Genomic DNA, 12053 nt, shown 5'->3' with positions numbered 1-12053 from the left:
GGGACTTCATCAAGATTAAAAGTTTCTGCACAGCCAAGGAAACAGTCAGAAAAACTAAGAGGCAGCCCACGGAGTGGGAGAATATATTTGCAAATGACACTACAGATAAAGGACTGGTATCCAAGATCTACAAAGAACTTCTCAAACTCAGTACACGAGAAACAAATAAATCAAAAAATGGGCAGAAGATATGAACAGACACTTTTCCAATGAAGACATACAAATGGCTAACAGACACATGAAAAAATGTTCAAAATCATTAGCCATCAGGGAAATTCAAATCAAAACCACACTGAGATACCACCTTACGCCAGTTAGAATGGCAAAAATAGACAAGGCAAGAGACAACAATTGTTGGAGAGGATGTGGAGAAAGGGGATCCCTCCTACATTGTTGGTGGGAATGCAAGTTGGTACAGCCACTCTGGAAAACAATGTGGAGGTCCCTTAAAAAGTTAAAAATTGAGCTACCCTATGATCCAGCCATTGCACTACTGGGTGTTTACCCCAAAGATACAGATGTAGTGAAGAGAAGGGCCATATGCACCCCAATGTTCATAGCAGCAATGTCCACAATAGCTAAATCGTGGAAGGAGCCGAGATGCCCTTCAACAGATGACTGGATTAAGAAGTTGTGGTCCATATATACAATGGAATATTACTCAGCTATCAGAAAGAATGAGTTCTCAACATTTGCTACAACATGGACGGCACTGGAGGAGATAATGCTAAGTGAAATAAGTCAAGCAGAGAAAGACAACTATCATATGATTTCTCTCATCTATGGAACATAAGAACTAGGAAGATCGGTAGGGGAAGAAAGGGATAAAGAAAGGGGGGGTAATCAGAAGGGGAATGAAACATGAGAGACTATGGACTATGAGAAACAAACTGAGGACCTCAGAGGGGAGGGGGGTGGGGGAATGGGATAGATCGGTGACGGGTAGTAAGGAGGGCACGTATTGCATGGTGCACTGGGTGTTATACGCAACTAATGAATCATCGAGCCTTACATCGGAAACCGGGGATGTACTGTATGGTGACTAACATAATATAATAAAAAATCATTAAAAAAAAAAGTTCAAAGGATTTTCTAAAGTTAATAGGTAGAATATTTTAAATGGGGAAAAATAAATTTGTGTGTACATGTATCTAGTTATTATGTGGAGTTTGCTGCCGATGAAACTTACAAAAATCAATGAGCTTTCTAAGGTTCAATTAGATACTTTCTAGAAAGAAAGTTTAAAAAACTGTTCATTTTGAGGCTTTAAAGACCTCAACTAATAATCAGGTGATCTTAGAGAAATGTCTTTCCTTTTGGAGTATTTTTCCGGCGAAGCATCTCACGTTATCCTAAGAGCTTAAGCCATAGCTTTTTATTCATCGGTCTTTCCTGAAAGTCCACAGTGTGGGGGGTACTATGGCCAGATTTAGGGGAAACGTGACCATACAGGAGATAAACCCTTGGAACACAAGTTCATCTGCGCCAGTTCCATGTCTTGGATACTAAAAGTAACTTGGATAAATTAAATCATTTCAGTAATGTTGCTTAATGAATATTCCTTTTGAACCCTTTACTGTACCATTGCTCTGATTTTTCATTATTTTTGTCACCTATGTAAAACTAATAAAACATTAAAATGTCAAAAAAAAAAAAAAAAAGAACATGCCAATCAGATTTTTCTCTGTAGGAACCTAGAAGTCAATGGACGGTTTTTAAGCAGCCAAGTAACATGATTGACTTTTCAAGGCAAGCACTCTAACAGCAATATGCAGCAGGTAATAGAAAAAGAGTTCTCTAGTATTCGAGTTAATAGGCAAATACAGGAAATAATGAGCATCTAATCAAGGCAGCAGTGTGTGTTGGTGTAGAGACTAGTGGTAAAGCAAGACTCAGAAAATGTTGGCATATGGAATTGACATGAATCAATGATTGGATATCATATGAGAGAAGGGAGAAGCTGAAGAAAATATCAACGTCTGTAGCTTGGAAGCTAGATTTATGGTTAGATTATTAATTGAGAATTTAATGGAGTTGTTGGGTTGGAGGTGAAGAAGGGAGAGTAGAACATGTTAATTTTGAAGAATTTATAGGCTAGATCCTGTATATGGTTGGAAATATGAATCTGGAGCTTAAGAATGGTAGATCAGGGACTGGAGATAGAAATCTAGAAGTCATTAGCGTATGGATGGAGGTCAGAGCCATCTAATTTAATAAACTGCTGGTAAGCACTTCCCATCTGCTGAGCATTGAGCCATAATAGTACATTGACTTGCTTAAGGAAAGCAAGAATTGTAAAGCTGAATGAAATAAAGAATGGAAACTTGGGCAACACCATCACATAAAGGACCAGTGGGCAGGAGAGGAAGAAATAATCAATAAAAGAACTTCCCCCCAAAGGAATTCATTATTAGTATGGCAAAAGAGACAAGATATTGGAGAAGTTAAAGGGGGAGAGAGTTTCAGGCGCCTGGGTGGCACAGTTCTTAAGTGTCTGCCTTCAGCTCAGGGCGTGATCCCAGCGTTCTGGGATCGAGCCCCACATCAGGCTTCTCTGCTAAGAGCCTGCTTCTTCCTCTCCCACTCTCCCTGCTTGTGTTCCCTCTCTCGCTGGCTGTCTCTCTCTGTCAAATAAACAAATAAAATCTTAAAAAAACAAAAAAAGGGGGGGGAGAGTTTCAAGGAAGAGCAAATTGTTGTTAAATGCCCACAGAGAAGCCAGGTAGGTCATTGGTGTTGGCAATGGGAGTCGTGGAGTCATTAGTGAACCTAATGAGGCCAGTTTTGTCAGAGGTATGGGGCTGGGAGTCAAGTTGTAATGAGTTGCCTTCAAAGAGAGCAAGCAGTCTTTGAAAAGCCACTGTCTGCTTTAGGTAAAGACAGAACTGATCTCAGCAGAAGTCAACTTCTAAAGATTCATCTCAGCTTCCTTCCCCACCTACCGCAAGCTCACCCCACGGCCTCCCTCAAGGCCGGTCCTTCCGAGGATCTCTTTCTTCTTCCTCCAGTGTTTCAATTCACTTGTCTTTTTTTTTTTTTTTCCTCCTGTGTAACTTTTGTCTCCCCTCGTTCACAGGCTCTTTCCCTACAACCAGGCTCAAGTCTCTCTCATCTAAAGCAAAACAAAACGGGTTTTCTTTACTTTCCCTTAGCCTGTTACCCTACGGCTTTCCTAATCTCTACAGTGGAAGTATTTATCTTCGCTGTCTCTATTTCTTCACTACCACTCACTTTGCAAAGCAATACAGTCTGGCTCCCAGTCCTATCTCTCTAACTAAATTGGTCTTATTAGGTTCACCAGGTTCACCAGTGATCCCATGACCATACTGCCAACACCCATGACCTGCTTGGCCTCCCCTTAGACGTTTAACAACTTGCTCTTTCTTGAAACTGTCTTCCCCATTAACTTCGCCAGTCTCTTGTTTCTCTTGCTATGCTAATAAATAATTCTTCCTCTTTCTCGGGGGGGAGGGAGGATGGAGTGATCTTTTAAAGATGGGTTCTTTCTTGTCTGCCCACTGTCTGCTTGAAGTGATGGTGTTCCCAAAGTTTCCGTTTTTATTTTATTCAATTTTACAACTCCTGTTTTCCCTAAGGAAGTTGATTTTCCCGAAGGAAGCGGAATTTACTATGTGGCTGAAAGCCTTCCAAAAATGGTGCTCAGACGGCTCCGCCCTTTCATCAGAGTTGGGCTGAAATGGAGATCCAGCCCTCAGCAAGCGAAGGAATTCTTTTTATACTTGTAATCTGGGTGGGAATAGGAAAGAACACTTTGATGACTTTCCACCCCAGTTGGAGGAAAGCGATGGCAAGTATTTGTGAAGCAAAGTGTGGGTGGTGGACAGAAGACTGAAATGTGGAACACCTGTCCCACAACCACGAATATCTGTGTGCCTTTTCCCACCCTCCTTTCAATCTCCAGCCAACTGAGCATTCATTAACACTTAAACTCAGCTGATACAGCCTCCGTCTCTTCTCTTCCAGGCTGGGTCACATACCTTTGTACTTTAGGGTACCATATCTCTGTTCTTGAAGTTTCTGCATCGTATCCTAATCATCTGTTGTGAACATCTAGGATGTCCCCATGTTTGTGTGGTGCTTGAGTTATTAACAGTTACTTCTGACTTCTTCCACCAGGCCTGAACTCCTTGGATCTCTGACCCATCCACCTAAATGTTCCATTGGCTTTAAATGGAACAATTCTGAAATGGAACTTATCTTACCTTCCCTGACTATTCTTCTGCCTGTATTTTCTGCTTCTCATACCCCAAGTGAAGACCCTCCAGTAACTTTGAATTCTTTCTCTATGTATCCCACCGGCCTGCCCACCTGATCCCAGTCCCTCCATTCTGTCAGCAGGTGCCAAGGCCCATTAACTCTGCCTCAGTGATCTCTTTTGTATATGTTTCCTCCTCTGTATTCTCCTGGGGCAGACATTTTTCCCTCCTGTGGAGTATTGCCAAATTCTTACAGCTGTTACCCCTGTCTCCAGTCTCTTTTCCCACCAATCTGTTGTATACACCACCGCTGAAATTCTTCCCAAAGTATAGTCTCATTAAAAAAAAAAAAAGTGTCCAAGAATATTTGCTATTTCACCATTGACAACTAGGGCCTACACTTAAAAGCATTAATCTGCCACTATCTTTCAGCTATACCTTCAGTCAGACTGGATTACCTCTACACGGGAACTTGCAACTGGTGGTTCTCAGTCCAGATGTGCCTGCAGGCGTGTTTTGTTTTGTCGGCAACTAAAAAAAAAAAAAAAAAAAAAAAAAAAAAAAGTAGTATGAATCAAAGCTTTAAAATCAGAGGACTTTCCTTAGAATTCTCAGAGAAAGTTCAGAGAACTGTGAAAGCTTAAGGAGAGATGGAAATTTGGGGAAAGGGAGGGAACCAGACAACATTTAAATTCTTAACCACTTAGGTTCTCAGTCCATCTTTTACCCACCTTTGTGTTCTTACAGCATGTAGCAGAGTCTTTACATATAGTAGGTGCCTAATTAATACTTGTTGAATTATAATTGTCTGACCTTTGGTAGTTTCTTGCCACAGACATTATGGATTTTTGTAAAACAAAATTTCTTCATTAGTGAATCACTTGGGCTTAAGTGTGATTCATATAACTTGTGTGGCAATAAAAAAAATCTGCATTTAAAAATACACTCAAACTTCACAGTATTTGAAGAATATGACCATAATTTTCATGCAGATATTCCATGATTTTTTTTTTAAGAGGCGGGAAATAGACCAGAATCTGAATAGGAGAATTTAAAAGCTGTTTGACAGCATAAAGTGGCCATCACTGGTAAAACTGGAGAACCACTGAGAGAATTGAACTTTGAATATGGGAAATGAAGCGTGTAGTGAGTTACAATAGATGTTTTAAGTATTTAATGTGGTTGGTTCATGTAGAAATTTGACCACAGGCTAAGTTATTGAGAAGGGAGCCCAACAACGAGGGTCTTGATCCCAGGACCCCGGAATCATGACTTGAGCTGAAAGCAGATGCTTAACTGACTGAGCCACCCAGGCGCCTTCAAATGAACTTTTTACAGATAATTATTTTACATCTGTTTAACCCATAATAATTTCAGAACTTGGTAATCAGCGTGGTCCTAAAAACAAATGTACATAATGGGAAAAATGATAGTCTCAGCTTCCCTAGAAACACTGGACTGTCTGTCCCTGGGCTCACATTTTTTCCTGCAAAGATCTCTGGATCAGGGGAATAATAATATTAATAATAATAATAATAATATCCAGGGGCACCTGGGTGGCTCAGTTGTTAAGCATCTGCCTTCGGCTCAGGGCGTGATCCCAGCGGTCTGGGATCGAGCCCCACATCAGGCTCCTCTGCTGGGAGCCTGTGTCTTCCTCTCCCACTCCCCCCCCCCCAGCTTGTGTTCCCTCTCTCGCTGGCTCTGTCAAATAAATAAATACAATCTTTAAAAAATAATAATAATAATATCCAATTCATATAAAGCTTAGTATGTGCCAGGTGCTGTTCTAGGTGTTTTTACCTTTTTTAAGCTTCACAACTATCTTTTGAAGTAGTTAGCATTTTATAGATGAGAAAGCCAGACACAGAGAGGTTTAGTAACTTGCCCAAGTTCCCACTACTGGTAACTGGGGGCGCTGGGCCTTTCACTCAGGCACTCTAGGGCTGGAGGGTGTGCTGTTGACCTCAGCGCTATGCGTGCCTCTTAGGTGGAGCCTTTTATCTCCACACTCCCCCGCCTCCACTTGCCTTACGTACCTGGCCTTCCCGGAGGTCTCTGAATTATAGCACTTGCCCAACACTTTTACATCTTGGTTTCCAACGCTTTTTTTTTTTTGCTACCCATGCTTCATCTTCCATTAAGCCACAATTTAGGCTAGAAGCCTTACCGGATTTCATCCCAGGAAGAACAGACAGAAATAATTCCTTCCTTCTCTGAGCTCGTGCAACCTTTTATCTAGCTCTCCCTTCGTGCTTGTATTGCTTGGCTAACATTAGTTATTATTTACAGATCTTGGTTCTCCTCTATTTCCCCAAGCTCCTGAAGACTGTCTCTTTCTCCCTGCCTTAAGCTTCCCTGCCCGTGGAATCGACTTCATAATTTACATGTTGAATGCGTTAACAGAGAACAACCCCATTCACAAACGTAACAACTAACTTGTATGTTGATAAACAGAGCACAGCTTCTGCTTTGCTTCCTTTGATTCTTGCTTGTCCTTTGATCTTCAGCCATTGCGCGTGGGTAGGGAGCCAGTGGCCCACCTTTTCTGTTGTGTCTGGTTCCACTGTGGTATAATGAGTATCCTCATCCCTTCCATGTCCTGAGGCAGAATTTCTCCCCTAGATCCTGGAATGGTTATGGGGGCAAGTTTTAAGACCCATAGCACTGCCCTAGCGTACTTCAACTGGCCAGGAATTGGTCAATTCTCAACCTGTGGGGCTTTGAAAACTTGGCCTGCTTCTTTGTGCTACTGGAATTTTCCAACTACTTCTAAGGAGATTTCAGGAAACTTTGTTAATTCGAGAATGTTTTTTGGGGTGGATCTGAATCCCACTTCACAAACTCAAGGATGCAAGAAATAAAACTTCATCTGTATTTTGAGTCTACGTTTTTAAGGTAGAACTTCATTCCCATAAATTTAGGTATTCCCCTAATTGCTGTTTACTTTTAGGTTTCAGAGGGCCTTATACAATGTTGAGGCATAATGAGTGGGGGGAGGCCATCTGGGTACTCATCCTTAGCTCACGTCATTTTTCCACATCATTGTTCCCTGTGGTCTTTGGTGTCTGAGTCCTACACATTGTCCTGGAATATCCTTTGTTCTAATTTACAAGAGCCCTTTGAGTTCATTAATGCTCTCCTCTATTCCCATTGGATCCTTGAAAGCATATAATGGGCCATGGCTAATGGAAAGGTGGTCTCAGGTCCATCTGTGAGACACTCATGCAGCCCTTGCCACTTTTATGCCTTTTTTGGAATATGGAATCATTCAGCTGCCCCTGTACTAGTGGAAGCCTGAGGAACTCTCTGAGGCCATTTGAGGCACCATCTTCTTAGACATAGCTTGCAGCCACTCTTCCCTAGGGTCTTGCCTCCTTCCAAGGTTCTGTCTGGGCACAGGGCATGTATCTACTAATGTCAGATTCCACAGACATATCTGGGGGTTGCTGTGTCTCAGGATTCTCTTTTGACTGGGTTTGAGATATCAATCCATACATTCCTCACTTCGTCTCCAATACTTTCTCCTCCCCTCTCCCACTACTTAGTTTGGAGAATCATTTTCTATTTTAGGAGACTTCTTATTCATCATGTGATCTTCTAAATCGATGTCTAATTTTTAGTTCTCCAAAGGATATAGGCTTTGAAAATCAAAAGTATGAAGTCACTCCTGCTTCTTTGCTATTTGTTCTCATACCGCCTCCCTGAAGTAACAACTACAGAAAGATTGGGATGGTAGGGGAGCAGTGAGAAGAGCTAAGGGAAACAGTACGTATCGGAGAAAAAAGATAATATTTATAATTTTTTCATGCCACATGATATCACATAGACATGTGAATGTCATCCCATCCTGAATAGGACTACCCTACCCTAGCACTGTAGGCACTCAGACAGTGATAACTATTATTAACAATAGTTAATACTGAGAGTGGTTGGTGACAGATTACTGTGTGAGTGTCTCTGTTTTCAAATTTTGAAATAATCTTGGTATTTTCTGGAGGATAACTATTTTTCATTCTCTGATTTATCAACGCAGTTCCAAGCATCAGCACCGCTTTATTTTAGCACCTGTGTGACCCTATCTTACTCCTTTCTGCTTCTCTGTTTCTCCCATATAAACTGTCCCTTTCAAATCAACACTTCTGCTCCCACCTCACCCTGCCAGTATTGTGAGCAATGCAGATAGTTGTTCAGAAATTCTGTTAGTGTGAATGATCGTAAGCCGACCTGGCAGAGGTATTTTGGAAAAGGTATGGACAAATTGAGTCATGTCTGCATGCACTCAGAGCCTGCAGAGCATAAAGGAAACTGGAGGTAGGCTGCCTGTAACATGAACAATCTTCTCTCATCTGTGATATAAAGACAATTCACCTGTTTTGCAGGTTTCCTATAGTTGAGGAAACTCATATATACTTTGTCTTAAGTATTCAGTGGTCTTCATTTAACTTAAAAAAAAAAAAATAGTCCAGAAAGTAACACAGCCAAGCCTGCGATTGCTTTGTTTATATTCATCATTTCATGCCTGTCAAGCTACTTGTTCTGTGAGAAATGGAATGGTTCCTGTGTGTTCTCTGTTAATTGATAATGATATTGACAAGGGTTTATGTGTGAACTCTAGAAATCTTAGTGAATGCAGTGATGCTTAGCTATGTCTTGGTGGAAATCAATATTCCCCAGTAAGGCTGACATTTTACCACGAAACTCAAATGATGATTGCCTTTTCCCAATTTGCCAAGGACCTTATATTAATGGTTCGAATTCTGCGTGTGTGTGAATTTATTTCATATCACACACATTTGTTTCATAGCAAACACATTATGAGTTGTTTTAACTTTTTCAATAAATTTGGGCAATTGATAGATACGGAAATTGAATTATTTTATTAATATTTATTTGCTCTGCTGCTATATTGCCAAGAAGCAAATACTAATGAAATTACTGGCCTAGCTCTTCATGGTTAGATTAATTGCCTGTTGTTTTTGTTTTTCATAAACACTGGCCAATGGTTTTATAATGCAGTGCTTTCCAACTCTTTTCATGGCTGGGCATATGTATACCATAATAATATTTTATATGGGACACCAGGGTAAGGGGCTCTCAGGACCTTGGCTTCCCAGGAGTGAGGGGATCAGTATTACAGCACACCAGTGCACCCCAGGCATGTGCTGGAAGCCGTATTATGGTGTAGCACAGACTTTTTATAGTCCTGATTTTTGCTACTAGTAACATTGTTTCCTTGACCTTATGATGGCATTACATATTTCACTAATCACCAGTGTTCTGTTTCCTATTTTCCAGAAGGGCACTGCTACTCTCTAGCTGTCCCTCTACCCTAGTTTGAGAGCCACTAAGAGATACAGTATCTAAATCCATGCATCTGTGCCAGGGAAGTTTCCAATCACTCTTTGACACTTGTGAGCCTCTCTAGTTGGACAAGTTACTGGCTGTCGGATGGCTTCCAGTTCTCTGGCTTTGAAAACATGGCCATTAAGTCTTACAGGGAGGTCAGTTTTATAAGTGCACTCAAGAGGAAGACCTTGTATAAGATGTGGAAAGAGGGGAATACACTCTGTAGGGTCTTTGCTGGGTGGATGACTTGGGTCTCTTCTCTCTTTGCTCTTTCTCTAACCGGATAACTTCCTGCAAATGCTTAATGCCGGAGCTCAATGCCCTCAGGTTCAAAGGGGAAGTGATGGCAGACTGTTTATTCCTTGCACATTTCTGAAAAGCTCCTGGTAATGTCTGAGGTGTTCTGCTTCTCAATGCTGAGGCCAGAGTTACCTCTACTCCTGGCCTCTCACACACTCATTTCTTTCCTCACTCTCAAAACAACAGACATGCTTAAGTATATAAGCTGCAAAACACTTTCAAAATACTTACAGTAAATATGAAACTTCCATATTTTTTATTGACATTTAAATAAAGTATTCTTCCTCCATTCCTAGTAGGTTGTTGGAACTGTGATGTGCTAATTGAGAGGGGGGAGTAAAGGACTAAATCCTAAAATTCACAAGTGTTAGTTTTCAGTCCCAGAACTACCACTTATCCAGCTAAATGTTCATGTTTGCTTAATTTCTAAGCCTTCTTGATAAAACGGACTGATTATACCTGTCCAATTTCCCTCTCAGAGCTGATCCAAAAAATAAGATCTCATGTATGAAAACACCTTGCAAACGCTAAAGGCAAAAAGCAAATATAATTTGTTATTGTATTAAAAGTGGCCAGTGAGTCCTGAAGAGTACTGGCAATTGCTTATAATAATTCAGACACTGGGAGTTGGTGAATGTGGCTCTGGTGATGACAAGGTTGACTGGTGTTCTCCCTCTGTATTCCCTCCCTCGTCCTGCAGAGCAACCTGATACACTGCCTGGGCCTGAGCCATCATCTGCTCGCACTGAATTTTATCATCGTTTCTTTTGGCAAGAAAAGCGCATGGTCATCGGCTCAGGTGAAGGTGACCGACACTGACTTTGACGGTGTGGAAGTCAGAGTGTTTGAGGGCTCCCCCAAGCCAGAAGAGTCTTTGAAACGCAGCGTTGTTTACATCCACGGAGGAGGCTGGGCTTTGGCTAGTGCAAGTATGTCCTAGTCACCTTCGGGTCTTTGGGGGCTGTGGTTGGCCCTGGGAGAGATGTGTGATTGAGTTTGACTTCCTTTCTGGTAAGGAGAGGAGGACCGTTTGCCTTGGTTCCCTTGAACAGTGTCAGTTACTCCTATTATCCCAGCAGAATTATTAATAGTGTCCCCTTCTCACACTTGAAAGGGTCCTGTCTTGGATGATTAATTATATGATTACCCTACATAAAGGTTTTGCCTATTTGTTTATTGCTTGTGAATTTAGGCAGACTCTTTTGAAAATATTTCCTGTGACCTAAATCATAGGCTAACTTATGCGAAGTGCTGACAATAGCTTTCGGCACCAAAACAAGTCGAAGTTTCACTGGGCCAGAATATGAGGAAATTATCTGCAGCTCTTTCACGACTCGTGTTTTGAAGACATTTTTCTATGTATTTCTGAATGTACATGTTAACTCATCCACATTTCATCTGCTAATGAAAACGAAGATGAAAATAGAAAAGGTATACCACTATTAAAAGGAAACAATGTTGCAAAAATTCAAGAATATTCTCTTTGGTGTTTGATAACTTTCATGAGCAGAACACATTCAAAATGGCAGGCAGCCAAGTGAAACAGCCCAGCAGAAAGCATACTAAGGAGGAAGTAAGGGCCTTATCTCTGCCTGTAATTATCATGGAGCTACTTTCTCATCTTCAGCCCAAAGCTACTGGCATCCCCTATGGCTTTTTTTTTTAAGGTTTTATTTATTTAAGTGATCTGTACACTCCATGGAGGCTCAAACTCATGATCCTGAGATCGAGAGTCACATGCTCTTCTAACTGAGCCAGCATCCCCTTGGATGCCCCAGCATCCCCTAGGTTTAAAGTTAATGACAACTTGTTCCCGTTTGTTTGTGGGTTTTGTATGTTTGTTTGTTTGTTTTAATACAGGCTCCACACCCAGCGTGGATTCTGACACAGGGCTTGAACTCACCCAGGCACTCCTTGTTTGTGTTTTTAAATAGCATTTTTTTAATGCGGCAAAGGCCAAAAAAGCATACCTTTTTCTAGTAATCCCATTTCATATTCATTATTTATTCTTTTATTCATGGATTTGTTCATGTTTTCAACAGATGTTTATGAAGTATGTAAGTTTGTCCAGGACTGAGGGGTTTCCTGGGGTGTAGGACTTCCAATATTCGAGCAGTTATATACAAATCTATACCTGTGGTTATCCTAATGTGTGCTAGGGGAGGAGGATACAGAAGTGAATAACAG

At 41.2% G+C, this 12053-nt stretch overlaps 1 protein-coding gene across 1 annotated transcript in view; it reads left to right on the top strand.

Moving 5' to 3' along the window:
- The window catches only part of NCEH1 (neutral cholesterol ester hydrolase 1), a 61532-nt gene that overhangs the window by 33445 nt on the left and 16034 nt on the right, over nucleotides 1-12053 (top strand). Inside the window, exon 2 of the mRNA XM_045788656.2 lies at nucleotides 10567-10795. Within this exon, the coding sequence (XP_045644612.1) occupies nucleotides 10567-10795 (229 nt within the window). The remainder of the gene's footprint in view (nucleotides 1-10566; nucleotides 10796-12053) is intronic.

This window comes from Ursus americanus, chromosome 4 (assembly GCF_024610735.1).
Source record: "Ursus americanus isolate L20-20 chromosome 4, mUrsAme1.1.p, whole genome shotgun sequence".
Classification (NCBI taxonomy): domain Eukaryota; kingdom Metazoa; phylum Chordata; class Mammalia; order Carnivora; family Ursidae; genus Ursus; species Ursus americanus.
This window is presented reverse-complemented; position numbering and strand designations above follow the sequence as displayed.